This window comes from Somniosus microcephalus, chromosome 4 (genome assembly GCF_052327205.1).
Source record: "Somniosus microcephalus isolate GS21.2 chromosome 4, FLI_Smic_1.0, whole genome shotgun sequence".
NCBI classification, from domain to species: Eukaryota; Metazoa; Chordata; class Chondrichthyes; order Squaliformes; family Somniosidae; genus Somniosus; species Somniosus microcephalus.
This window is the reverse complement of record NC_140990.1, coordinates 186,479,361-186,506,412: the sequence shown is the minus strand read 5'-3', so window position 1 is coordinate 186,506,412 and position 27,052 is coordinate 186,479,361. Positions and strand designations below refer to the sequence as shown.

At 42.3% G+C, this 27,052-nt stretch overlaps 1 protein-coding gene across 2 annotated transcripts in view; it reads right to left on the bottom strand.

Annotated features, from left to right (window-relative positions):
* Positions 1-3,591: 3,591 nt before the first annotated feature.
* LOC147120077 (eIF5-mimic protein 2) overlaps positions 3,592-27,052 on the bottom strand; it is a 36,152-nt gene continuing 12,691 nt past the window's right edge. For both annotated transcript variants that reach the window (XM_085985620.1, XM_085985621.1), the window contains 11 exons: positions 26,320-26,393; positions 25,509-25,685; positions 23,847-23,941; positions 16,833-16,898; positions 16,122-16,257; positions 15,466-15,575; positions 10,070-10,240; positions 8,425-8,571; positions 7,073-7,211; positions 4,742-4,864; positions 3,592-3,828 (listed from right to left, as the gene is read on the bottom strand). In XM_085985620.1, coding sequence (XP_085841746.1) covers positions 3,800-3,828; positions 4,742-4,864; positions 7,073-7,211; positions 8,425-8,571; positions 10,070-10,240; positions 15,466-15,575; positions 16,122-16,257; positions 16,833-16,898; positions 23,847-23,941; positions 25,509-25,685; positions 26,320-26,383 — 1,257 coding nt within the window. In that variant the 5' untranslated portion in view covers positions 26,384-26,393 and the 3' untranslated portion in view covers positions 3,592-3,799. The remainder of the gene's footprint in view (positions 3,829-4,741; positions 4,865-7,072; positions 7,212-8,424; positions 8,572-10,069; positions 10,241-15,465; positions 15,576-16,121; positions 16,258-16,832; positions 16,899-23,846; positions 23,942-25,508; positions 25,686-26,319; positions 26,394-27,052) is intronic.

The following is a 27,052-nucleotide window of genomic DNA, read 5'->3' as shown; positions in this document are numbered from 1 at the left end:
TTGGTAGTGGTGCTGCCCTGGTGGGTGTGTGTGTCAGTGGAGCAGGAAGCTGTTGTGCTCTCAGGATGACAGCATTCCTGCTCTCACCACTGGCACTCTACCATTGTCGCTGCTGGTCATCCAGCCAGTCCAGACTGCTACCGCCCACGCTAAAATGGTGCGGGCTACAGCCAGGCCTTTCAGGCCAAGGGTGTCCATGCGAGGCTATCTGAAGTCTCCTGTACAGACACTCAACAGCCTTCCACCTGCCCTGCTAGCCACTGGGCCAACACGACATAGGAGCACTAGAGTAGGCAAAGGCAGTGTAATGAGAGGCACTAAGGGATTGCACATGGGTGAATAGGTAATATTGTTGTAAATATGGGTTCACTGATTTATTAATTGGCTTTGGATGATTTTGTGCTGTGATAGGGCTTGCAACAGGGATTGAATGATGGGGATGTGGGTGAGCAACGGGAATCGGGGGTTCAATTTACTGGAACCACAGTCGGATGAGGTAGTCATGGACCAGAAGGCCGGTTGAGTGGCTGCTTCCTCTCTCGCTCCTGTTCCTCTTCCTGAGGTGGTCCTGCAATTCCTGGTGGCAAAAGCTGAGCCCGCAGGATGGCCAAGTTGTGCATGCAGCAGGCCATGACCAAAGGATCTAATCACCCCCCTCTCCAACACCCTTCCACAAGACTGTACAAAAACAAAATGCAAGTCATTTCTGCTTAAGTATTGGTGAAGCCTTGTATGTATATGGCCAATAGTAATAAAAGCCTTTTACAATATATACTATATGTAGGAATAGAAGTAGACCATTTAGCCCTTCGAGCCTGTTCAGCCATTGACATTGGCCAATCTGTTAAATTTACCAGACTGAAACTGTCCTGGAAATACCCTGCATCCATTTAAAGCACAAATCAGACAGCTTACAACAGCTGCTCAGCCAAACACTGGAGGGCTCCTCGCAAGCGGTCAAGACAGTGGAATCGGTGCTTGAGCACTGTGATGGCCTGCTCAATGTTCCTGGTGGCAGCATAGCTCTTATGGCGTGCTGGGGTTACGGAGGGGAGTCACGAGGCAGGTGGAGAGTGGATTGTCCTGGTCTCTGACCAGCCAGCCCCAGGCTTGATGTGGTGGCTGGAAGAGTGCTGGCACAGGATGAAGGCATCATGGCTGCTGCCAGGATAGTGGGCATTCACATTCAGGATTTGTTGTCTGTGGTTGCACCCTACTGCACATTGAGTGGTAGCCTTTGCGGTTACCGTGAAGACCTCAGGATTGTTAATGCGGTGCCCACAAAGCCACGTGCATGGACAGCCCCCATTAATGTAACACTTTAAAATTTTGTCAGAATAAATGTAACATTTTTAGTAGCCACAACACTCCTGATGCTAAAGAACCTTGCAATAAGTGAATTAAACTCTTGCACAATCACAAACTGACAAAGAAGCTATGACTCATCCCTTTAAATATCAGCCCTGGAGCCGCTATCCACCTACTTCACACTACCTCTTCCCGTCATTGCCAGCGTGAGGGCTTAGGCAAGGTGATAATCAATTTGGCAGATTGGATGCTCTTGAGCATTGCACACTCACTAACATCACAATGTGCCTGGCTGAGCATTGCACGCTCACTGACATCACGATCTGCTTGGCAGTGAGCATTGCACGCTCACTGACATCACGATCTGCCTGGCACCTGAACAATGGAATAAATTGAGATTGCGTGGTGGGTGCAAAGTGCACTATTATGGCTCAGCTCAAAATATCAAAAGCCTGAGGATATATATAGGTATATAAATTGAAACTGTTCCTGAATACCGAGGTTTGGTGAGTGACAGCTGTTACTAGAGGGCACTTTCTTCAATTAGTCAAGTCCCAATGCATATTGTTCCTTATTAGGACAGGTGTCAAATCAATTCCCATTGCTCATCTACAAGATCCAATAACAAGTCAGGAGGCAAATTTGGGGCAAAATGGGGGGGGGAAAGGCACACTTCTTGGCTAAAATCCCTCACCCAAGGAACCAAATGGTAAAAAAAATCACCACAAGCAAGCTTGGCATGTAAGTCAATATAGACAACAGAAAACATACTGCTTTGATAAATGGCAAGTGTGAACTCTATATCAAACAAATTTTACATGCAGTTTTCTCATTACTTCATTTACTCTCAAAACATGGTGATTGACATGCAAACGCAAACACCTGGCTGAAGAAAAGGCAGTAGGTACAGCATGCAGTCCAGATTATTTTGCTTTTCTAAATTTCAAGTAAAAGCATCTTGAAGCCATCTTTGAAATTAGCTTACATCTACTGTTACATCAGTAGAAAATGTTTAATTTGTACAATTGTGAACTTAACTGAGTGTTGGTAGGCACAAGCAGCTGCCCGTCTGTTTTACCAAAATGTTCTTGCAGAAAAGCTAAAACAGCCCCAAAAAATCCCCTGCAGTTGCGATATTGCTTCGAGTAACAAAAATAACTGCTCAGTTAATTTCTATTATGAAGTAATGCAGCCAAAGAAAACCCCAGAAACCTTCCGTTCTACATATACAAACTGAAATGCACTCAACTGCAAAAAGCCAGTTTTCTAGGCAGATTGGTTAATAAAAAGTAGTTTAATTTTTGGTACATATATAACCAAAGTTAACAATTTTGTATGGGAAGGATTCACCATCATTAACACTTCTATTAACCCTGTGGAGGTGTTTTCTAACCATGATCCAAGAAAACATCATGTATCCCTCCTACTGGCTTTGTTTAACTTATGTAATACCACCAAAAGAAATGCACTTAAGGTGGCAGAGCTGAACTGGTCAGAACCATCCCTCTGCTATCGTGCATTACAAAAATGGTTTAAAAACTAAGTGTATTCACATGAGTACCTCATGAAAGCAAAAATCAAAACCATTTATCTCGTGACCTGCAGTCATTGTGCACATTTGTAGACTGATGGACTGTGCTTCTTGGGTTAATTTAACAGATTTGTAAAGAGTACACTGAACAACAAAGGAACCAACTTGATTTAAACCACTCAATATATTGGTAAAGGGATTGTATGACTACACAAAATAAGATGCACTTGAAATTCTCCATTCACAAAGCAAGAAACCATTAAGTCACAACACTACTGCTTAGTTGGGACTGAACAAGCACTCAATTTTGATTTGGACAGAATACAACTGTGTAGCCAAAGAAAGGGAGATTGCAATAAAATGGTCTTATTTTCTGGACTTCATCCTCCTGTAAATTCTTGGTAACTTTCATACAGACTGAACAAGTTGTACTTCATGTGTAAAATAACCCAGTAAGTGGCATAACACACTTCCTTAACAATTTAAATCTCAACCACTACAAGATGCTGCCACTTGGCTCTGCTAAGTGTAGAGTCCTCCAAAGCTTAACTGCTGAAAGTTACAGTACAACTTGTACCCACTGATACAACCAAGACTAATCAAGAAAGCATTGCTTCACCATTACTCTGAAAAGGAGTACTTCCCTGGGAAAAAATAAAGCTCCTTCATAAATATGAACAAAAAAAAAAAAACCATACCGGTCAAAAGTAACTGCAACTGACTTTCATAGCTGATAATTTGAAGTCAGAAGATGTCTGCAATAACTTTATTATATAGAAAACTTAATTAAAACCAGTGTGATCACTGTAAAGCCCTTAATTTACATCTAGATATTACAGTAGAAAATACAGGAGGTAGAATGCCAAATCAAGACAATTTCTGAACTCTGGAATTCAATTCTACAACCCCTGTGGTTTATTAAAAATACAGAACATGATTTTAATTGACAGTCTTCCAATTTCAGTCCTCTTCACTTTCAGACTCAGATTCTGTAAAGAGAAGAATAAAGTTACCAAGTAAGTCAGGCATTTAGTTTTTAAACACAGTAAAAGCAATGCATTAATTAATAATATATCCACAGTGGCAATAGCTGAATCTAACTTTTGTTTAATACTTTATATTGCATCTTCAAAATGTAGTTCACTGGTTGTGAAGTGTAATCACACATGTAGGGAATTATGGCAGCTCATTTTCCAGAGCCAGCAGGTAGGTTGTTACAGTGTTGGCTGTGTTGGTTGAAGGAGGGTTAGAGACCAGGATCATGTCCTGCTGCTCTTGGAATAGTGTCACGGGATCTTGTACACCCACCTCAGCAGACGGGTGGGACCCGCAATTTAGTATCTCATCTGAAAGACAGCACCTCCAACAAATCAGCACTCCACTCAAGTGGCACAGCCTAGACTGTACCAAGTGGCACTTAAACACAACCTTGTTGCTCAGAGACCAGAGTGCCACCACAGAGTTAATGTTTCAGGTCTGGGACCCTTCATCAGGACGTTAACTCTGTTTCTCTCTCCACGGATGCTGCCTGGCCGGCTGAGTATTTCCAGCATCCGCAGTATTTTGCTGTTGTATTAGCTTACAACTCAAGATTGCATAAAACACTGCACCATAGATCATATTTTGTAGCTAAGCAATTTTTCTGCAACAATATAACCTTAGTTGCATTGCAGAAAAATCAGTATAAGGGATGGTATACTAGATCAAGTTTTTAAATTTATAAAGGGTCTTCAGTTCCAAGCCAATGTTGCATTATTTACACCACCAGGCAGACAATTAAGTTGCAGAAGGTCTGAATGGTTATACTCTATGCCAAAAGGCTGGTTTCAATGATGACTTAATTGATTTAAGACCGTCCATTCCTGCATCCCACTTCTAACATTTTAATCAATTAGATTCTACCTTCTTCAGCATTCTTGAGCCACTCGACAAATCTTTTCATCTGATCCAGGAAGATGCTTCTCCCTTTTGCCATATTAGGCTCTCTGTACCATTTCAAGATGGCTTCTTCACTCAGAACATCAGCTATAATGTGGGTAAGAAAGAAAAGACCAAAAAATGAACTAAAGATTTGTTTACAATACAAACTTCAAGCCATGAAATGCAATTCTCGCCAAACCCATTTGAAATAGTTTGGAACAACCAAATTCCTTGGTTCATAATTCAATGTTTTAAACCAGATTGGTCTGACGATCTCCCATGTTTGTCACTTTCAGAGCTGCATTCCAGTAACTATTTGCATGCTCCTTAGAACTTTACCGAGAGTACAATCCAAAAGTTAAGAAATTGGAGGAGATGGGAAAAAGGTGGGAGGGGAAAAAAGGGTAAAGATACTGTTACATAGAAATTACAGCACAAAAATAGGCCATTAGATCCAACTGGTCTATGCTGGTGTTTATGCTCCACAGGAGCCTCCTCCCACCCTAAAGTAGCAAATAAAAATACAGGAAGAAAATAACATAGTAATAAGAAATGAGAAGCAGAGTAAAATAAAGTGGGAGAATCTGAAAGAAACCAGTTCATGAATCATTTGCCATTTTTTTCAGTGTTTTACGTAAACAGAAATTCTTTGGAAGGCATCAAGAATGTCTCCAAGTAACCCTGAACTCTTCCCATAGTAACTGATGCCAAAAGCTATCCCCAATTATGGAATCTTATGAATAGAGTGTAAACCACTACAGAAAAGGCTTGAAAATCAATACCATATCCTAGACATCAATAACTGGAGGTATGCTAAGTTCATAAACCTCAAGTTGCCTGCTGTAAGCAATATTTTTGATTGCCCTTATTTGTTGAACATGGACATACAAATGAGTTGGAGTTGGATTTCAGTTCCAGGCCCCAGTTCTGTAATTCTATATAAGGGACACCTTGCAAGTGATCTTCCAATGCTTCTGCATTCACGCAACAAATGTGAATCAATATTTAGATGCTCGTGATGGTACAGGACAGCACAGAAACCAAAAAAAATCATTTCTATTTTGCAAACCGATTTGCTTTGAGTAATTTAGTGAACTAACAATTTCATGTTGCCATCTACGCCAAAAGCAGGTAGAACTGATATGAACTGGCAGTTGACAAATCAGGAATTAGAAACAAGCGCAGCTGCTTCATAGAATACACTTGCAGCAGTGAAACCAAGATAGTTCACAGTATTATACTTCTAACTTACAGATTGTGTTTCATACTTGGCATTTTCATAGCAGTTTTTGACATTCTTTGGCCCCAGAGGCAGGGACCATTACCAAGAGCAACTTGGAGCTAGGCTGAAACGCTTGCTTGGAATGTTCAGATCAAAGTAAGTGTTTCATGAAAGCCGGTTCCCCTGGTAACCAGAAAGGTAACCAAATATCCTGCAAGTCATAATCTTTGCTTAACAAAAGTTTGTTAGAAATAAAAAAACAGTTGTCTACGCTGGCAAATGTCTTGCTCCATGTAGAATACTTTGAACGCACAAGAATGCACATAGTGGTAACTACACAGCAATTTTAGTTCAGGCCCCATAAAAAAAAAAGGTCCTGCACAGCTTGTTTCCCAGTTTATGATACAGCCCACTTTCAAGGTCACGAGACATTTGTCCGTGCCAAAGTTGCACCTGTGATAAAGGGCAGAAATCTTATTTAAGATGGGCTCACCATCAATAACTGCCTGGAATGTGAGAAATTTGCAACAATTTCCTTCTTATATTAACTGACTCCCACTATGAGAAACCTCAATATGAATGCTTGAAAGAAAGTCACTGGTCTTCTCCTGAAGGCTATACCTTTTCTACACAGTCCTCCTCACTCACCTATGAGGTCCCAATTGTGACACCAAAGCATGACTAACTCTAAAAAGCAGCTGCTGTCTGAAGCAGAGCATGAAGCATTTCACAATCAACACAAACAGGTATTGTTGGCAGACACTACAAGTAATCCACATCATCTGATACAGATCTTAAACCAAATGCTAACAGATCAAACAAGATCCAAAAATCTATGCCTCTGTAGATTAATGAACATCTGAACAATTGTGCCCAAGAATGGGATAAAATTCAACACTGTACCTTGGCATTCCCCCCACTGGACCATATTCAGTTACATGTTGAGGAATACCAAATTTCATGATTATGTTTGTATACATTCAAAAGCAGTTATTAAATATACTTATTTACATTCAACAGCTTTACTCCCATGACATTACCAAATATTGCCCAATGCCCTTCATATTGGTTATCCGTAATATAGCTTTTACCTTTGTAGAAAAGTACCACAATTTTCTGAAAGGCCTTCATGAACTGAATGTTGTCATAACAGTATTCCTGAATCTTCAGCAGCAAAGTCAGCTCAGACTGACCTTGGGTGGTGAAGGCAGCAAGGAGAGGGCTGTATTGCTGAAAATATTTTTAAAAGACATTAGATTTATATTTCCTAAGCAATAAGATTCAGTGTAATCACAAATGGAATATTTGGTCTATGTGGATTTGGTTGGATTGAGGCATACAAGTTGTGTTATACCAACAAAAAACACAGATCATGTTAAGTGCCACTAATAGATGCACGCTTTATTGAAATCAGATTGCCAATAATTTGTACAGCAATTTGGATTGTTCAAAAGTGCCCATGAAGTACAATACCATTAAAATCAAACTAGTCAGAGACTTACCAATGGAGGCAAATTAATTTTGTCAAAGTAGTTAGTTATAATTTAATCCATATCCATGTGAACCAGAATCAAATTAAAAAAAGATGGAAAAATGCTGAACGCAGAATAGTTGCTGCATAATGTTGAACTTAATGAAAAAGGCTTAGCGAGATGGCACAATTTAAGCACTAGTGGAGCAGTTATGCCCATCTTTTGTACTCTTGAAACTGCCCAAAAAGGGACAAGAAATGAAATTTAAGTGTTCAACATTTAGAAGGTCCAAATGAAAGACTCCACTCCCAGGTCAGTCAGATTTGGGAGCACCTGTACTTCAGCAGCAAACATTTGGAAAGTAATGAGAGTCTAGAGTAGATATAGATTCTAGACACCCAACCTTCAAGGCTACTCTACAAAAGTCAAGAATAAAGAGGTCTTGAGATTCCTCAGGCTCTACAAAAGAGCTTTTGGCCACCCAGTCCCTTTTCATGTGAATTAACACTATTTCTTTCCCACATGAACTAGTAGAATAATATGGTGGCTAAAAAAGGGTCGTATAGACAATGGGCTACAAAACTACTATGTTAAGAGAGGTCATCTTCTCTTCCTCCTGTCTCCCTTTCCCACATAGCAGATTTGAACAGTTTATGGATTTTATGAAAGGAAAGCTTGAAAATTAGTTGCATACTGAAGCAGTCATCTAATTCTCAATAGCAGGATTTAAAAAAAGGGACTGGTAGCTAACTGGACAATCCACCCCACACACAACAGCTTCTCAACTTTTGCATAATTACCTAGGAAGGCCTCCAGCCACCAAGCATTGCTGGTTCACCTACTAAAAGATAAACTGACCACTGAAACTACTACACAAGGACATTCCAAGAGGGGACTTTTCAGAAGACACCTTACACATTGTGATAAGCACTACTTTATAAGCCTTGAACATTCAAGTAACTGCAGTTTACCTTTAAGTGCTTAATGGCTTGTTCTGTTAGCAGTTCCTCCTTCTTATTCCATTCCACTGCACCCATTACACAGCTCCAGACAATGCTTATCATCGTCTGTTCAGAGATGCTGTTTTTCTTCATCTCTTCTTTGGCATAGGTGATGATCTGTCAAATAAATTTATGGCAATTCGTTTACTTCATATTCTCTGCTCACGACACCCCCCCCCCACAAATACTAGTTTGTTTCAGATCTGCTCAAACAGCTTATCTAAAATCGGATTTCATACAACTCAACCACAGTCATTACACTATATTCTACTATGCCCCCCTCAAGGTGATCTACATTTGATCTTTGTGATTGTGAGGCATGCAATAGCAACAGGACAGCTGTTTAGCATTTTATAAGTACCACACATTTTATGGATGCCTTTCATATTTAGCTCTTCCCATGCCACAAGTTCAAAACTTGCTATTTTATTTGGTCTATGATATTTAAATTAAACTCTTTCTTGCCAATTTCCTCCCCTCGGGGTATCAATGCTTTACTGTGGTACAGTTCCCTCGATATCAGTACCACACTGAAGTGAGCGTTATTCATTATCAAGCCTGAGCAGTGAATGTCAGCAGGCTATTACACCAGCAGCAAAAGCACAAGCCTCATCTTGTCCTCACCCAACACCTTACAGCAGGTGGTGAGGTGTGTAGCAATCAGGAATTTTTCCCTTCCAAAACCAATTGTAGCAGTCCAATGCCATCCCAGCTTCATCAAAATCAGTACTGGCCCAGATAAAACCTAGGACTTCCCTGGTCTCTAGCTCTGCTACTCAGGCTAAATTCACAGCCATCATGGGAGTGGGAAAGGCCATTCTTGAAGGATAGTGTTCCAAAACAACACTAGATATAGAAGCATTATATGCTTTCAACTAGATTTACACAAAAAAAGTAACAATTATACAAAAATAAAAAGGATTTCAAATATTTGAATTCATTTGGTTGTTTGTACAAAAGCACATCCTATAGCTGAGGCCAGCGATACCAATTTAAGCCCTCTCCCGAGGCAATAATCTATTCAAATCAACATCAAATGGAGCCAGAGGTTGGGTAGCAACAGTAGGAATGCTATCAATATGTCTAATTTATCCTTAATGACTTGCAAATTTGAACATCTGGTGCTGGCCATGAAATGAAGTTAGAGAAGACAACAGGCACCTCTCAGGCAACCATCAGGGCCATCCAAAATCCAAGACATGTGCACTTAACTGTTTGAATCCACTTGCCCTAGACACTGCAGACTTCAATGTGGCATCTTGAAAACAAAGCAGAACTTGCAACAATGATGCACATTTTCTGGCTTCGGGAAAGTGGGTTAAAGCATCTTTCCACTGCATGGGACCATGGGAAGAGCATAGGGAGCAGCCAAATGCAATTTTTGGAAATGGAACATCTCATTTCTTTGCAGATAAGTTGATCTCTGTGTGAAGACACCATAAATTCCATGGCAAGTGTTAAAAATAGCAAACTTCAGTCACAAACTCAGAACTGGAAACCAACTACAGCAACCATCATATCAATTAGGTTAGTCAATGCATTCCAAATTCTGTGTTTTTCAACCAAACCTGAAGCAAGATAAGTTCAGGTTAATGTCACCAACTCAAACCATTACCTCTTTGAGGGGATCATTACGGGCCATTTGATCTTGGAGCTCCTTCTGCAGCTCCTTCCGCGCACCAAGAGATTGCTGGTTACGGACAAAGTCCGCGAGTTCCTTTAACCCTGCATCAGTGAAGTACTTGACAAAGTGATCATAACTCTGTTTATTAGCTGGGAACAGTTCCTGCAAAAGATTTGATTTAGAATATAAATTTATAACAACCACTTCTTTACACAATATATTTTGGCTGAAAAGCTAAATGCTGCAGATATTGGGAATGTGGCTAAGTTTAAAGATAAATTTGTGTTCAACTCAAAGTAGAAACATGCCAAACTGTGCTGAACAACCAATCCCAGGCAGGACAATGGGGGGGGGGGGTGGGGGGGCTATGGTGGGTAATGCAACCCACAACCTAAATGTTTAACTCAATTATGAAATAAAGTAGCAAAAACTCCAGGTTCTCCTGATCCTCTGCCATAATTTTGGCAGAAACCCCTGAAAAATGGCACAAATTGCCATTTCTCTGGGGTTTCTGAAGTTGCAACAGGACAGCAGGAGAATCCTCGTGGAAATTCTATCCCATGGAGTTTGTACCAAGGGAACCAAGTCCAGCAAGCATCAAGACTGGAGTGAAACAGTGACTGAAATAAGGAGCAACAATTTCCCTATGTCAGATCCGCATTAACCAAAAGCAGAGAGCAAGTACAGCACAATAGCAAATACAGTTTAAGGGAACGGTAGCATAGTGTTAATGTCACTGGGCTAGTAATCCAGAGATGGGAATTCAAATCCCACCATGGCAGCTGGGGAATTTAAATTCATTTAATTAAATAAGTCTGGAATAATTACTAGCATCAGTAAGTCTGTATGATTTAAATAAAAAAATACTTTGAACACTGAAGGGCAATATAATGATGAGCCATGAAAGAACTCTTTTACTTGCTATAACAAGATCCAATTTGCATGTATGTGATTCCTACACAGGGAGTTGCTGATCTGTGCTGTTCTATTGGGGAAGGGCCTCATGAATGAAGGACGATGGGGTAGTAAATCAGCACAAGCTACTTTATGCTTTTCCCAGAGCTTAGCTGCTTTTATCATGGCCTTGTTTTAGTTTGGATTCTGAGAGACCGAGTGGTGTTTACATTACTAAATCTGGCTCACTCATTCTGGCGGATGATGTAGTTATTTGTGGTTTTATGATTACGCCACCAGAATAAGGGAACTGCATTTAGTTCTGTAAATGCTGGGTACCAGTTCTTGGATGCCGGTATCTTGAGATCTTAACAAAATCACTACCAGAATAAAATTGGCTCCAAATTGGCAGTGATAAAAACAACCATGATCTGGAAATCTGAACTAAATAGCAAAAATGCACAGCAGGTCCACTTGCATCTGAAAGGGGAAAAAATGTTAATTGTTTGGCTATGACCCTTAAATCAGATCTAGTTTTGGCCATGGCCTGGGAACTAGGCCACTTGCTCTCCCCCATTGCCCCTACGTAGCATGAGAGGTCCCATTGCCCGTACATATCATGAGAAGTCCCAAAGAAATTGTATACTTTGGACAGTTTGAGGTAGTAAGAAATGTGTGGAAAACTAGTTTGAGATTTAAGTTATTGTTGGTATCTTGTTTATTTTACGAAACCGTGCATGTTGATTCTGCTTCAAACAGAAGGAAGTAATGCAAAGGAAAACTGTGTTTCTTTTACCTAGCTAACCACAGACTCTTTCTGAAGCACTGTACTTCAGAACCCCATTTAATGAGAGTGGAGTTATCCGTGTGGGCGTCATGCGCCATGAGAGCAAGCCTACTTCCTTACACCAAACAGCGCAGCCTGGAATGTTAAAAGAAAGTCAGACTGGCATTTATACAGCGCCTTTCACAACCTCAGGAGAACCGTAGCGTAGTGGTAATGTCACTAGTAATCCAGAGGCCTGGACCAATGATCCAGAGACGCGAGTTCAAATCCCACCACGGCAGCTGGGGAATTTAAATTCAGTTAATTAAATAAATCTGGAATAATTACTAGTATCAGTAATGGTAACCATGAAACTGTTAGATTGTCGTAAAAACCCATTTGGTTCACTAATGTCCTTTAGGGAAGGAAATCTGCCGTCCTTACCTGGTCTGGCCTATATGTGACTCCAGACCCACATCAATGTGGTTGACGCTTAACTGCTCTAGCAAGCCACTCAGTTGTAACAAACCACTACGAAAAAGAATAAAACCGGACAGACCACCCGGCATCAGCCTCGGCTCTGGTTACGGCACACCCAGCCCAGTTAACCCTGCAAAGTCCTCCTCACCAACATCTGGGGAATTGTGCCAAAATTGGGAGAGCTGTCCCAAAGACTAGTCAAGCAACAGCCTAACAGTCATACTCAGAATCATACCTTTCAAGTAATGTCCTAAACTCCTCCATCACCATATGTCCTGTACTACCTGCAGGACAGGGGTGGCGGCACAGTTGTATACAGTCGGGAAGGAGTGGTCCTGGGAGTCAACATTGACTCCAGACCCCATGAAGTCTCATGGCTTCAGGTCAAGCATGGGCAAGGAAACCTCCTGCTGATTACCACCTACCGCCCTCCCTCAGCTGATGAATCAGTACTCCACCATGTTGAACACCACTTTGAAGAAGCACCAAGAGCACAAAATGTACTCTGGGCAGGGGACTTCAATGTCCATCATCAAGAGTGGCTCGGTAGCCTGCGACAGGTGGGGAGATAACCAAGAGGAAAAAACCTACTTGACCCCGTCCTCACCAATCTACCTGTCGCAGATGCCTGTCCATGACAGTATTGGTAGCAGTGACCACCGCAGTGTCATTGTGGAGATGAAGTCCCATCTTCACACTGAGGACAACCTCCATCGTGTTGTGTGGCACTACCACCGTGCTAAATGGGATAGATTTAGAACAGATCTAGCAGCTCAAAACTGGGCATCCATGAGGCGCTGTGGGCCATCAGCAGCAGCAGAATTGTATTCCACCACAATCTGTAAATTCATGGCCCGGCATATCCCTCACTCTACCATTACCATCAAGCCAGGGGACCAACCCTGGCTCAATAAGGAGTGTAGAATAACATGTCAGGAGCAGCACTAGGCATACCTAAAAATGAGGTGCCAACCTGGGGAAGCTGCAACAGAGAACTACATGCATGCTAAAAAGCAGAAGCAGCATGCTATAGACAGGTCTAAGCAATCCCACAATCAACAGATCAGATCAAAGCTCTGCAGTCCTGCCACATCCAGTCGTGAATGTTGGTGGACTATTAAACAACTAAAGGGAGGAGGAGGCTCCATGAATATCCCCATCCTCAATAATGGCGGAGCCCAGCACATGAGTGCAAAACACATGGCTGAAGCATTTGCAACCATCTTCAGCCAGAAGTGCCGAGTGAATGATCCATATTGACCTCCTCCCAAGGTCCACAATCATCACAGAAGCCAGTCTTCAGCCAATTCGATTCACTCCAAGTGATATCAAGAAACGGCTCAGCACACTGGATACAACAAAGGCTATGAGCCCAACAACATCCCGGCTATCATGCTGAAGACTTGTGCTCCAGAACTAGCCACGCCTCTAGCCAAGCTGTTCCAGTACAGCTACAACACTGGCACTGGAAAACTGCCCAGCTATGTCCTGTCCACAAAAAGCAGGACAAATCCAACCTGACCAATTACTGCCCCATAAGTCTACTCTCAAATCAGCAGCAAAATGATGCAAGGTATCATCAGCAAAATGAAGAAAGGTGTCATCAACAGAGCTATCAAGCGGCACTTACCAATAATCTGCTCACGGACGCCCAGTTTAGGTTCTGCCAAGGCCACTCGGCTCCCGACCTCATTAGAGCCTTGGTCCAAACATGGACAAAGGAGCTGAATTCCAGAGGTGAGGAGAGAGTGACTGCCCGAGACATCAAGGCAGCTTTTGACCGAGTGTGGCATCAAGGGGCCCTAGTAAAACTGAAGTCAATGAGAATTGGGGGGGGGGGGGGGGGGAATGCTCCACTGGCTGGAGTCATACCTAGCACAAAAGGAGATGGTTGTGGCAGTTGAAGGTCATTCATCACAGCCCCAGGAATCCCTGCAGGAGTTCCCCAGGGCAGTGTCCTAGGCCCAACCATCTTCAGCTGCTTCATTATGACCTTTCCTCCAACATAAGGTCAGAAATGGGGATGTTCGCTGATGACTGCAGTTATCTACGCCATTCACAACTCCTCAAATAATGAAGCAGTCCATGCCCGCATGCAACAAAACCTGGATGACGTTCAGGGGTGGGCTAAGTGGCAGGTAATATTCGCACCACAGAAGTGCCTGGCAATGACTACCTCCAACAAGCGAGAGTCTAACCACCTTCCCTCAACATTCAACGGTATTACCATGACCGAATCCCCTACCATCAACATCCTTGGGGGTCACCAATGACCAGAAACTTAACTGGACCAGCCACAAATACTGTGGCAACAAGAGCAGGCAAGAAGCTAGGTATTTTGCGGCGAGTGTCTCGCCTCCTGACTCCCCAAAGCCTTTCCACCATCTACAAGACACAAGTAAGGACTGTGATGAAATATTCTTCACTTGCCTGGATGACTGCAGCTCCAACACTACAAGAAGCTCAACACCATCCAGGACAAAGCAGCCCACTTGATTGGCATCCCATCCACCACCTTAAACATTCACTCCCTCCACCAGCGGCGCACCGTGGCTGCAGTGTGTACCATCTACAAGATGCACTACAGCAACTTGCCAAGGCTTCTTCGGCAGCACCTCCTAAATCCGCGACTTCTTCCACCTAGAAGGACGAGGGCAACAGGCGCATGGGAACACCACCGCCTCCAAGTTCCCCTCCAATTCACACACCATCCTGACTTAGAAGTATATCGCCGTTCCTTCATCGTCACTGGGTCAAAATCCTGGAACTCCCTCCCTTACAGCACTGTGGGAGTACCTTCACCACACGGACTGCAGCAATTCAAGGCGGCGGCTCACCACCTTCTGAAAGGCAATAAATGCTGGCCTTGCTAGCGACACCCACATCCCATTTCAAAGAAACAAATAGGCACTGACTGAAGCAATGCAGACCTTCATCAGCCTGCAACACAAATTCAACAGAACTCTTCTAGCCAAGGAACATAAGGATTACAGACCTGAAGTTAGAAAAACACCAATTAAATCAAATAAATTTCTCAACAATCTCAGGACTATACATTATCTTGTCCCTTTAACAGTTGTCATTCCTAGCTTGGATGATCTGAACAAATCAGTCTCAAATGACAAGCCATGGGACTAACAAAATATGAGCCTGAAATTGTGGATTCTTTTGCTGAAAGCATTCTAAAGACTTAAGCATTTGTTGCAATTTTAAGAGTCATTTTTTTTTTTTTTTTTTATATACTCACCAGTAATCTATTGTCCATATTGACCTTTCGAAGGCTCCCAGCAACAGCATTGATGTCCTTCTCAGATATCCAAGATTTGAATAGTTTTACAGCAAATGCTGCTGAAACACCTGGAACAAAAACAAAATATACCTAGGTATACAAGGTAATATAAGCAGACAAAAGGCTCTCAGACCAAACAACCCCATCTAGACATGATGCAACCACATACACCACTGACCCAACCCCAACCTATACCATCTACCCCTACAATCCCTAATCTGTTATTTTAAAAACTTCAAATCATTTCCTCTCCACCTACATTCTGGTCACCCTCGTCTGCACCACATTTGCAGTGACCCAAAATGAACATTAATTGAAATGCAAATATACCAAAGACTTACACAGCCAGGACCTTGTCAACAGCTCCAGTTAAAATTAGTTGAATGTTAACCGTATGACGATTCATCCAAAAAAAAAAAGTAGCAACAAGCTTTTATCTGAATAATCGGTGAAAATGAATTGTTGCATGAAAAATGAGAAAATTAAAAAGATGACATCTTAGCATTATTTGATGTGGGAGTTAAATGGAAACACCTTAAAAGGCAAAAGATCCAACAACTGCCTTGGTCAACCAAGATTTACTATATATATAGCTCATGAATGAATCTAGTTACCTTCCTTGACCAAGTTCTCATTGAAGAGGCTGCTCAGAATAGATGATGATAATGTTCCATTGCTTAACAAAATCCCAGTCAGCATGGCTAGCTTGGTTCGCTCAGATTCTGTAAAACCCTTCAGGAACAACAGCAGCTGAAACAAGCAAGGATATATTAGTATCTTATCTATCAGTTTGCATTAATTGTAGGAAACACCCAACACTGCAAATACAAGTAGCAAAATAACTTTCATGAGCTAAAGAAAAAGGTACATCTGCTCAAGCATGGTCAGTTTGTTTGGTTACTTGTTCTGGCTGTACGGTACAGTAATTATGTGCAAAAATACCAGTAGAAGAATGAATTTAGAGCCACTATTATATATATCTACTATATTCTTTCACGGATTCTGGATTCCAGTGCAAAAGATAAGTTTACTCAGTTATGAACCATCAGAAATAGGCAAGTAGGCATATTTAGCATTACAAAACTGCCAAGATTACTGCCTTAATTACAAGTAACATACTAACAATCCAACTAAATCTCAAAATATCCTTGGCTGCTAATAGATTCATCTGGAAAGATCTTTATCAAAGTTCATTTATGGATTGCAAATTGTCCCAAATGTTCTGAATTTCAGGCTGCTGTGAAATTGAATTACCAATGGCAAAAATTGACAGTCTTTTTGTACTTCATCAAGTAGCCAAAATAGTCACTTGAATCAACTCAGACCTTTTTTATTTCCTCTTCGAATCCTCTCTCCAGGTATTTGTAACGCCTGATCAGCTTATTAAACACCTGTAAAGCAAAATTTTAGAAAGTCACTGAAAAGATACTGAAGCAAGTGGCTGAAAGTTACACTACAGCAAAAAGTGATTACCAACATAGCAAAAGGAATTCTCAACAATTCATCCTTCAGCTGGCTGCATTATATGCTCTTTCTCGTCACTTAACAAGCAACCACACTGAAAATTCAGCCATAATGGAATATACAAGCAGTCCAACTCAGTGTAAACAAGTTTAGGAATGCAGCTATGGAAGGCTATATCCTATGTTTAAGATCTGTAACTTGAATTTTTCTATTGGTTTCAGAACCCAAACTATTCATTTACTATTATGCACATTCCTCAGTATTCACTGTCTATATAAGATATTTCAGTTAACAATTTCAGGGCTGCTTGTGATGAAACAGACCCAAATCCAAAACACCATGTCAGTTTTCCACAACCTCAACTGCTTAACTTGCAAAAACCAGCTGCCCATCATTCAAAATGACTGCTATGTTTCCGCTTGTCACAAGAGTTAGAGGCAGTGAACAGATCTAACATTTGAACAAGTTGTGTTCTGAGGGCACTCTCAAATCCCTTGATATTATGACTGGTCCCACATTCTGTAACATAGGAACAGAGTGCTCCTTCAGAATAGTATTTCAGTTTAGAATAGTTGTAAATTTTACATAATTTGGAAGAGTGCAGCACAAGTTTTTTCTATTTGACAAATGGTAAAATAACCAATCTTTGCAGTCTTGAGCCACTCTGTCTGCACAACAGATTTACCTGTTTTATAGGTAAGATGTTCCAATATCAATAGTACATAGCACTTTATCTCCATGCAAGTCTAGTCATCTCATGTTACATAGAGGAACCAATCAACCAGCCATTGAAAAAAAAATTGTGCTCCACTTCAACTCAGTAACAGAATGGCCACAGAATTCCTATTATTGTGGTTTCATTGCACGTGACCAACCTTCACCTCCCATTAACTGGTATTTTGGGAGCATTTAGGAATGGCATCCGAATATAAATGACCTTTCCCAGACCTGAAACATTAACTCTGTTTCTCGCTCCACAGATGCTGCCTGGCCTGCTGAGTATTTCCAGCATTTTCTGTTGTTATTTCAGATTTCCAGCATCCGCAGTATTTTGCTATTGTATCCGAATATAAATACTTTGGTTCTGTCTTCACAGTAGAGGACACATATAACTTCCCAGAAATTAAGGAACCAAGGGTCTAGTGAGAAGGAGGAATTAAAGGAAATTAGTTAAAAAAGTGGAGAAATTAATGGGACTGAAAGCTGATAAATCCCCAGGGCCTGATAATCTGCATCCCAGAGTACTAAAAGAGGTAGCCATGGAAATAGTGGATGCATTGGCTGTCATCTTCCAAAATTCTATAGATTATGGAACAGTTCCTCCAGATTGTGGCAAATGTAACCCCACTATTTAAAAAAGGAGAGAGGAAACTACAGACATCAGTAGTAGGGAAAATGCTAGAGTCTATTATAAATGATGTGATAACAGGACACTTAGAAAATATCAATTCAATTCAATTTTATTTGCCATATGTACTAGTACAATGGAATGCTTACTCCCTGTAGGGACACGTCAGCTATTTTTACAGCGCCGTGTTCAGAAAGTCAATTCTTTGGCATCCAGTGGCAGTGGGAGCACGATGTCCCTCAGCCGCTCCGTCCTCCTCGTCACCACGGCCTCCTCCTCACTGTTGCCGACTCGGCTCCACGTGTGGTGGCCTGCTTCTCCCGCTCACCCTCTGGCCACCATTCCCGGCTCCCCTCCTCCCAGTCGGACTGCGAGTCGTCGTGGCTGCTGCTCGATGCGCTGCCTCCGCCCGACTCGCCAAACACATCCTCCGGTCGCCGCGGCCTCCACCTCACTGTCGCCGGCTCCACAGACTGACGGCCCAGGCCTGCTTCTCCCGCTTCCGGTCCGGCCGCCATGCTCGGCTCCCCTCCTCCCAGTCGGAATACTTCCCCGCTGAGGAGCAGCCAGCCGATGTGCTCTAGCTGGTCAACGTGGCAGCTGCTGCTGCATCCCGATGCGCTGCGCTGCCTCCGCCCGACTCGCCGAACACCTCGCTCCGGCAGCGGGAGCGAACGGCGAGAGCGGGCCGCCCGAAGCAGGGAGAGCGCGCTAGCGCCAGACCGTCTCGGTACGGGATTAGACAAAGTCAACATGGATTTATGAAAGGGAAATCGTGTTTGACAAACATACTGGAGTTTTTTGAGGATGTAACTGGTAGAATAGATAAGGGAGACCCAATGGATGTGGTGTATTTGGATTTTCAGAAGGCTAATGATAAAGTCCCATATAAGAGGTTAGTGTGCAAAATTAAAGCACATGGGATTGAAGGTAATATACTGGTATGGATTGAAAATTGATTGACAGACAGGAAACAGAGAGTAGGAATAAATGGGTCTTTTTCAGGGTGGCAGGTGGTGATTAGTGGAGTACCGCAGGTATCAGTGCTTGGTCCCCAGCTATTCACAATATATATCAATGATTTGGATGAGGGAACCAAATGTATTAGTTCCAAGTTTGCCGACAACACGAAACTAGGTGGGATTGTGAGTTGTGAGGAGGATGCAGAGGCTTCAAGGCGATTTAGACAAGTTGAGTGAGTGGGCAAATACATGGCAGATGCAGTATAACATGGAAATATGTGAAATTATCCACTTCGGTAGGAAAAACAGGAAGGCAGGGTATTATTTAAATGGTGATAGATTAGGAAATGTTGATGTACAGAGGGACCTGGGTGTCCTTGTACACCAGTCATTGAAAACAAACATGCAGGTGCAGCAAGCAGTTAGGAAGGCAAATGCTAAGTTGGCCTTCATTGCAAGAGGATTTGAGTACAGGAGCAAGGATGTCTTACTACAGTTATACAGGGCCTTGGAGACCCCACACCTGGAGTAGTGTGCAGTTTTGGTCTTCTTACCCAAGAAAGGATATACTTGCCATAGAGGGAGTGCAGCGAAGATTCACCAGACTGATTCCTGGGATGGCAGGACTGTCATATATATGATGAGGAGAGATTGGGTCGACTAGGCCAGTATTCACGAGAGTTTAGAAGAATGAGAGGGGATCTCATTGAAACGTATAAAATTCTGACAGGGCTAGACAGACTGGATGCAGGGAGGATGTTTCCCCTGGCTAGGGGGGTCTAGAACGAGGGGTCACAGTCTCAGGATACAGGGTAGGACATTTAGGACTGAGGTGAGAAGAAATTTCTTCACTCCAGAGGTTGGTGAACCTGTGGAATTCTCTACCACAGAAGGCTGTGGAGGCCAAGTCACTGAATATATTTAAGGAGATGGATAGATTTCTAGACGCAAAAGGCGTCAAGGGGTATAGGGAGAAAGCGGGAATATGGTATTGAGATAGAGGATCAGCCATAAGAACATAAGAAATAGGAGTAGGCCATTCGAGCCTGCTCCGCCATTCAATGAGATCATGGCTGATCTTCTGCCTCAACTTCATTCACTGGCCCTATCGCCATATCCCTTGATGCCCTTATTAGTCAGAAATCTATCGACTTCTGTTTTGAATATACCCAATGACTGAGCCTCCACAGCCCTCTAGGGTAGAGAATTCCAAAGATTCACCACCCTCTTGAGTGAAGAAATTTCTTCTCATCTCAGTCCTGAATGGCCTATCCTTTATCCTGAGGCTGTGACCCCTGTTTTTGACTCCCCAGCCAAGGGAAACATTCTCCCAGCATCCACCCCATCAAGCCCTGTAATAATTTTGTATGCTTCAATGGGATCCCCTCTCATTCTTCTGAATTCAAGAGAATATAGGCCAAGTTTACACAATCTCTTCTCATGAGACAGTCCCGCCATCCCAGGAATCAATCCCGTGAACCTTCGTTGTACTCCCTCTATGGCAGGTACAGGAAACTCTCTTTTTACCAGCACCTAAATAACCGGAAATCTCTCTTAACCGGCAAAATTCAGGAGTAGGTTCAGGTAAGTTTTACTTCATATTAGTGGCCGTGTAACCGGGGTTCCTGGATCTGTGGCCGTGTAACCGGGGTTCCTGCACCTGTTGCCATGCAACAGGAACGCCTGGATCTGTGGCCATGTACGGGACTCTCGTACCTCTCTGTAATCCGGACTTTTTGATCAACCGGCACCACGCCGGTCCCGGATAAAAAAAAGTTTCCTGTATATCCTTCCTTAGGTAAGGAGACTAAAATTGTACACACTACTCCAGGTGTGGTCTCACCAAGGCCCTATATAATTGGTGCAAGACTTCTTTACTCCTGTACTCAAATCCTCTTGTGATGAAGACCAGCATACCATTTGGCTTCATAATGGCTTGCTGCACCTGCACATTCACTTTCAGTGACTCATGTACAAGGACACCCAGGTCCCTTTGAGCATCTGCATTCCCCAATCTTTCACCATTTAGGAAATACTCTGCCTTTGTCTTTTCTACCAAAGTGGATAACTTCACATTTATCCACATTATATTCCATCTGCCATGTTCGCGCCCACTCACTGAGCCTGTCGAGATCCCCTTGAAGCCTCTTCGCAACTGACACTGCCACCTAGCTTTGTATCATCAGCATAACGGTGGCATAGTGGTTAGCACTGTTGCCTCACAGCGCCAGAGACCCGAGTTCGAATCCGACCTCGGGCGACTGTCTGTGTGGAGTTTGCACATTCTCCCCGTGTTTGCGTGGGTTTTCTCCGGGTACTCCGGTTTCCTCCCACAGTCCAAAGATGTGCGGGTTAGGTTGATTGGCTATGATAAATTGACCCTTAGTGTTAGGGGGATTAAATACGTGGGGTTACAGGGATAGGGTGGGATATGTGTTGGTGTAGGGGTTACGGGGATCGGGTGGGATATGTGTCGGTGCAGGCTCGATGGGCCGAAATGGCCTCTATCTGCACTGTGGGGTTTCTGTGATTCTGTGAAATTTGGAAATGTTATTTTGTCCCCTCATCCAAATCATTGATATAGATTGTGAATAGCTGGGCCCAAGCACCGATCCTTGCGGTACCCCACTAGTCACAGCCTGCCATCCCGAAAAAGACCTGTTTATTCCTACTCTGTTTACCAATTCTCAATCCATGCAAGTATATTACCCCCAATTCCATGTGCCCTAATTTTGTTCACCAACCTCTTGTGTGGGACCATATCGAAGGCCTTCTGAAAATCCAAATACACCACATCTACCAGTTCCCCATTGTCTACTCCCACTAGTTACATCCTCAAAGAACTCCAATTAGGTTTGTTAAACCGGATTGATCATATTGAATGGCCTACTCCTGCTCCTATTTTTCTATGTTTCTATTCTTCTAGCACAGCATGACTGTTCCCTGGGAAGATGACGGCCCAGAAATTCAGGTCCCAACGCGTGAGTACGCACGGGGTACTCACGCGTGGACCCGATGGAAGTGCCGGTTTCTTGCACGCACTGCGCATGCGCGGGAAACTGGCACTTCCGTTCCTCTGAACGAAGGGGTTCAGAGGTCGAACGCGTGCGCTTTGAACTTACGTTTTTTTTATATACAGGTTTTTCCCGTGAGGGTAAGTCTTTAGATTTTAGAAATGTAAAAACCAGGCGTAAGGCCTGCATTTTAAAAGGTAAGTGGTCAATTAATTAAAATTAAAACATTTTTTCCACAGGTTTATTATTTTTTAAATACTTTAAAGCAAGGTAAGTTTATTTTTAGCCCCGTTTTTTTGTTAAAAAAATTTCAAAAATTTAAATTATTGTTTAAAATAGTTATTTAATGTAATTTATACTTTATTTAAAAAGTGATTTTTTTTAATTTTAATTTATTTGAAGGTTTACTGTTATTTGGGGGCCCGTATATTCATAAGTTTAGACAGGTCTTCCTGTCAATCTTATGAATGGGCTTTTCCCTCCTCTGATTGGCTGCCCATGGCTCACATGATCCCAGGGGACGCATCGCACTAACTACGCCCCTGGGACACGCAAGCACAGCGCGCCGGGAGTTGGGCCAGGCCCCGGAGCGGAATTCCACGGGAGCCCAGAGCTCAACTGCCAGCGCGCAAGGCAAGTGCAGGTCGGGGGCTTGCACCCGCGGGAAGCCCCCGACCCGAATTTCTGGGCCAATTTATGGTAAACAGCATTTTTATATTCAGCTTTCCAATTCACAAAAGTAGTTACAAGCCTAATTTTGTGAAGCATAAACACACAAAATACATTACAAATCATTGTTTATGACACTATTACATTGCATACTTCCCTAAGTTGACAAAGAGAAAATGTTCAGCCAATAAGCTTAAGTGGAGCACTAAACTTTAGACTGGCATAAGTTATTACTTCAACTTTAATTCACGCATGGATATCTGATCACCGATCCAGTAAGACTGAACACTTGGAAACTGGCTAAAGATTTTTTACAACAGAATACAAGACAAAAGGAAATTGTCTTAATAGATGCAGCACAGAATTAAGTTGGAAAAAAAGAACTTGTGGAGAAGGGGGGTGCGGGGGAGAAAGAGGGGGAAAAGAGTTCTGCATTATTTTAATATGCAAGAAGATCACTAGAATAAGCAGGTAACTGAATTTAAGCCAGAGAAATGTTGCAAATAGAAGTGAACTACCATTGTGGTTTTTGTTCCATCCTTCTCACATCTTGCAGCATTTCTAGCTTCAAACCTTTTCATCCTCTGCTGGTTTTAAAGACCCATTACAGTGAAACATTTAACCCCCTTTCCAGGTGCTGGAAAAAGCATGGACCTGAATCACTATTATGAAGGTTTCAGTGACAACTGTGTTCTGACAAGTTAAAAATTGCAATTAGGGTGGGAAAAAAACTTGCATTCAAGCTTAATTCAAAGCGATTCACCTATACTTAAACTTGTTATGCCACTATTAGGCACTTCCAGTAAGTCAGATTCATAAATAAATGAAGTGAACTCTGCATTTCTCCAACACAAGATAAAATGTAATGGGAATAAAACTTGCCTGAGCATATGCACGTATGGTCTCCAGGTTTTCTTGAGCAGCAAACACACAGACATCTGTACGGGTCTCGTTATCAGCAAGGGTACCACCTGGAGCTATAAAGTAGAAAGAAAATAAATGCAACTGTGTACAAGATTCCTCAACTAAAAAAGAATCCAAATCAGACAGTAAAATATACTTCCTAGGTTTACACAAATTTCAATCTGCAGCCCAGGCTACAAGTACAAGGGTTCAGGTGAGGGCAGTGAAAGAAGGAAACGAGATACAAGAGCACTTTCATCTCTGGCCATTATAGGGTCAGGGATTAAAAGGCCCCAGCAGCCAACAGAAAAAATAAGCACAAAAGCAAAATACTGCAGATGCTGGAAATCTGAAATAAAAACAGCAAGTGCTGGAAATACTCAGCAGGTCAGGCAGCATCTGGAGAGAGATACAGTTAACGTTTCAGGTCAATGACCCTTCGTCAGAAAAAAAGAGCAATTGGTCTCAATCTAGTTCTTAAAAAATACAAGTGCACAGCACATTTGAGTAAACTCTGAAGAATGACTGCTTTGGCAAGTGTCAAGATCATACTGATACATACACTCAAGGCACCCCAATGTCAAATATCAGCTGGAATGCCATCTGTGCCTCACCATTGTTAATGGCCTTTTGTACGTTATCAAGCAGTAGGCAGACACAGTAACTAAATTGGCTACAGTGGAATTCTGGCTCTGGAGCCACCATCCAACACAGAGGACCAGAAAGGTACAACTAAACCCAAGTTCATTTTTTCTTCACTGCATCAAACCAGATTATGCACTCAGTGAAGCTTGTACACACAAATTGCTATTTTACATGGAAGTAATGTTTGAAGTCAGAGACACTGGTGTGGGAGGAGGTAAAAGGACAGGTGTTGCATTTGCTCTGGTTACACAGGATGGTGCTGGGAAGAGCAGCAGGAAGTGTGAGCAAAGGTATCCCGAGGAGCGAGCAAAAGGAGAAAGCGAGTGCAAAAGCCCTCAATTCATTTGGGGGAAAGTAAGTTAAGTGAACGTCACTAGAATGAGATGCTCAACATGTGGCTCGTGGGTCAAATCTGCCCCTTCAGATTCTTTTCATATGTGTGTTCAGAAACAACTTTTGCTCAGCTTCAGTTCTTCCCAAAGCAGGGGGACTGAAACAAATGTTGCTCCCGATTTGATTTATCTAGACTATTCAGGGAGCAGCCTTTTTACAGGATCAGCCGTTATCAGTTCCCTAGTCCTGGGACATTTAAAAATAGCTGTGGTGAAAACTTCCAAGTTTCAGGGGATGGGGAGGGTGTATGGGGAAATTACTGTGCAGGGTGGAATCACTATTTTCTACATAATCATACACAGATCGCTTACTGGTTGCAACATCCACAAGGTTGGGCATCCCTACCCTACATTATCCCAAAAGTAAACTTCAGCTAGGAAACCCAATAAAGCAGAATGCCAGCTAAATGCTGGTTCACTAGCAATATGGACAGTTTCTACTCCTTCATGCCACGTTCTGAATCAGTACAGCACACTTCAAAGTAATTTTCCCCACCCACACCAAGAATCATTTCCCTTTAAATTTAGAAAGCTGTCCTTCAACAGTTAAAAGAGAGTCAGGAACGCAGATTCAAAAGTTTGCAAGTTTAAATGGAGCCCTTACCCAGCATCCCACCGGCAACCAGGATATCGAATAGGGTCTCAGCATAGCGGCGATAGTCGAGCTTTGCTCCAGAAGCATCAAGAAACTTTGTTACAGCTTCCAGATCACTCCCATTTTCATTCAAACCTTGGATAATGGAATCTTGGAACTGAGTAGGCTCAAACTTCTCTTTTTCATCTACACATAAAGAGACTCATTGGTTAACATTTTCCATGCTGACATACAAGTATGCTTTTTACTGATTGCTCAGAAATAAAAATGCTACTACTTGGCATTATCTACAGGTGTAAAATGTCAGAACCCTACAAATTATTTAACCAAGAGGCAGCGGGAAGGGGGGTGGGGTGAGATACTGCTGTGGTGTCTCAATTGATGGAAGCACCAAGCTCAAATATACAATTGATTGTTATGGCACAGCACAAGCTGCAAAGATCAATGCCATTATCAGGACAAAACACCATTTTGAGCTCCTGGTCTCAGCAGTATTAATTTAGCGAGATGTTCAGGAAAGGGTAAGAGAGGGTCTGACATTCAAGTATTAACCTAATTTACAACACCATCCCTCTAAACCCAAGAAAAATGCAGTACAAGGGCAAATATATTCTCAAAACAAGTTCATCCAACTTTTCAATGAAAACTAAGTTTCATGTTCAATGGCCTACACCAACAACACTGTAGACAGCATGTCCACATTCTTTCACAAGAACGCAGAACAGGTCATACTTTATAACTTGTATACAGTTTTAAACAGTTAAGTTGTAGAGCTAATTTCCAAATTAGTCTTTTGACACATTTTACTTCAGTAACATACCTCTTTTCCTAGTTTTAAAACGCTGGCCAGTTAGCGTTGGCTTCTGCTGCTTTGGATTATTCATAAAAGACACCCTGTCAAGAAAGAGGGAATAAAAAGGTTATAAATCCCCCGAAACAAAAATCCGATTCAGTTCAAAATAGAACCTCTATTAATTTAATATAACTCAAATCAAATTTGTTACATCTATTTACAAATTATTGAGAATGTAACATTTTTCCACAGCCCAGGACATGCAGGAGACAATAAATGTACTAGTGATACTTCAAAATTTGTGAATTTTGAACCATCAAGTCAAATAGCACCCAACTAGAACAGTGCCAAGACTATATTAAAATCACTTTGCTTTGTTTCACGTTTCTGCCACCCCAAGCTTCCCAGGACCTAAAATACTCCCAGCTCCGTAATATCGCCCATCTCTGCCTCGCCTCAGTCTACCAGCTGCTGAAACCCTCCTCCATGCTCGATTCTTCCAATGTTCTCCTGTCCGGCCTACCACCCTCCGTAAACCTCAGTTCATCCAAAACTCTGCTGCCTATATCCTATCTCACACTAAATTCCCTTCACAGATCACCTCGAATTTAAAATTCTCATCCTTGTGATAAAGTCCCTCCACGGCCTTACCCTTCCCCAATCCATATAATCCTCCAAAATCACTGCGCTCCTGCGTATCCCTGATTTTCATCGCTCAACCATAGGCAGCTGAAGGCACGGCCGCCAAAAATACACCCAA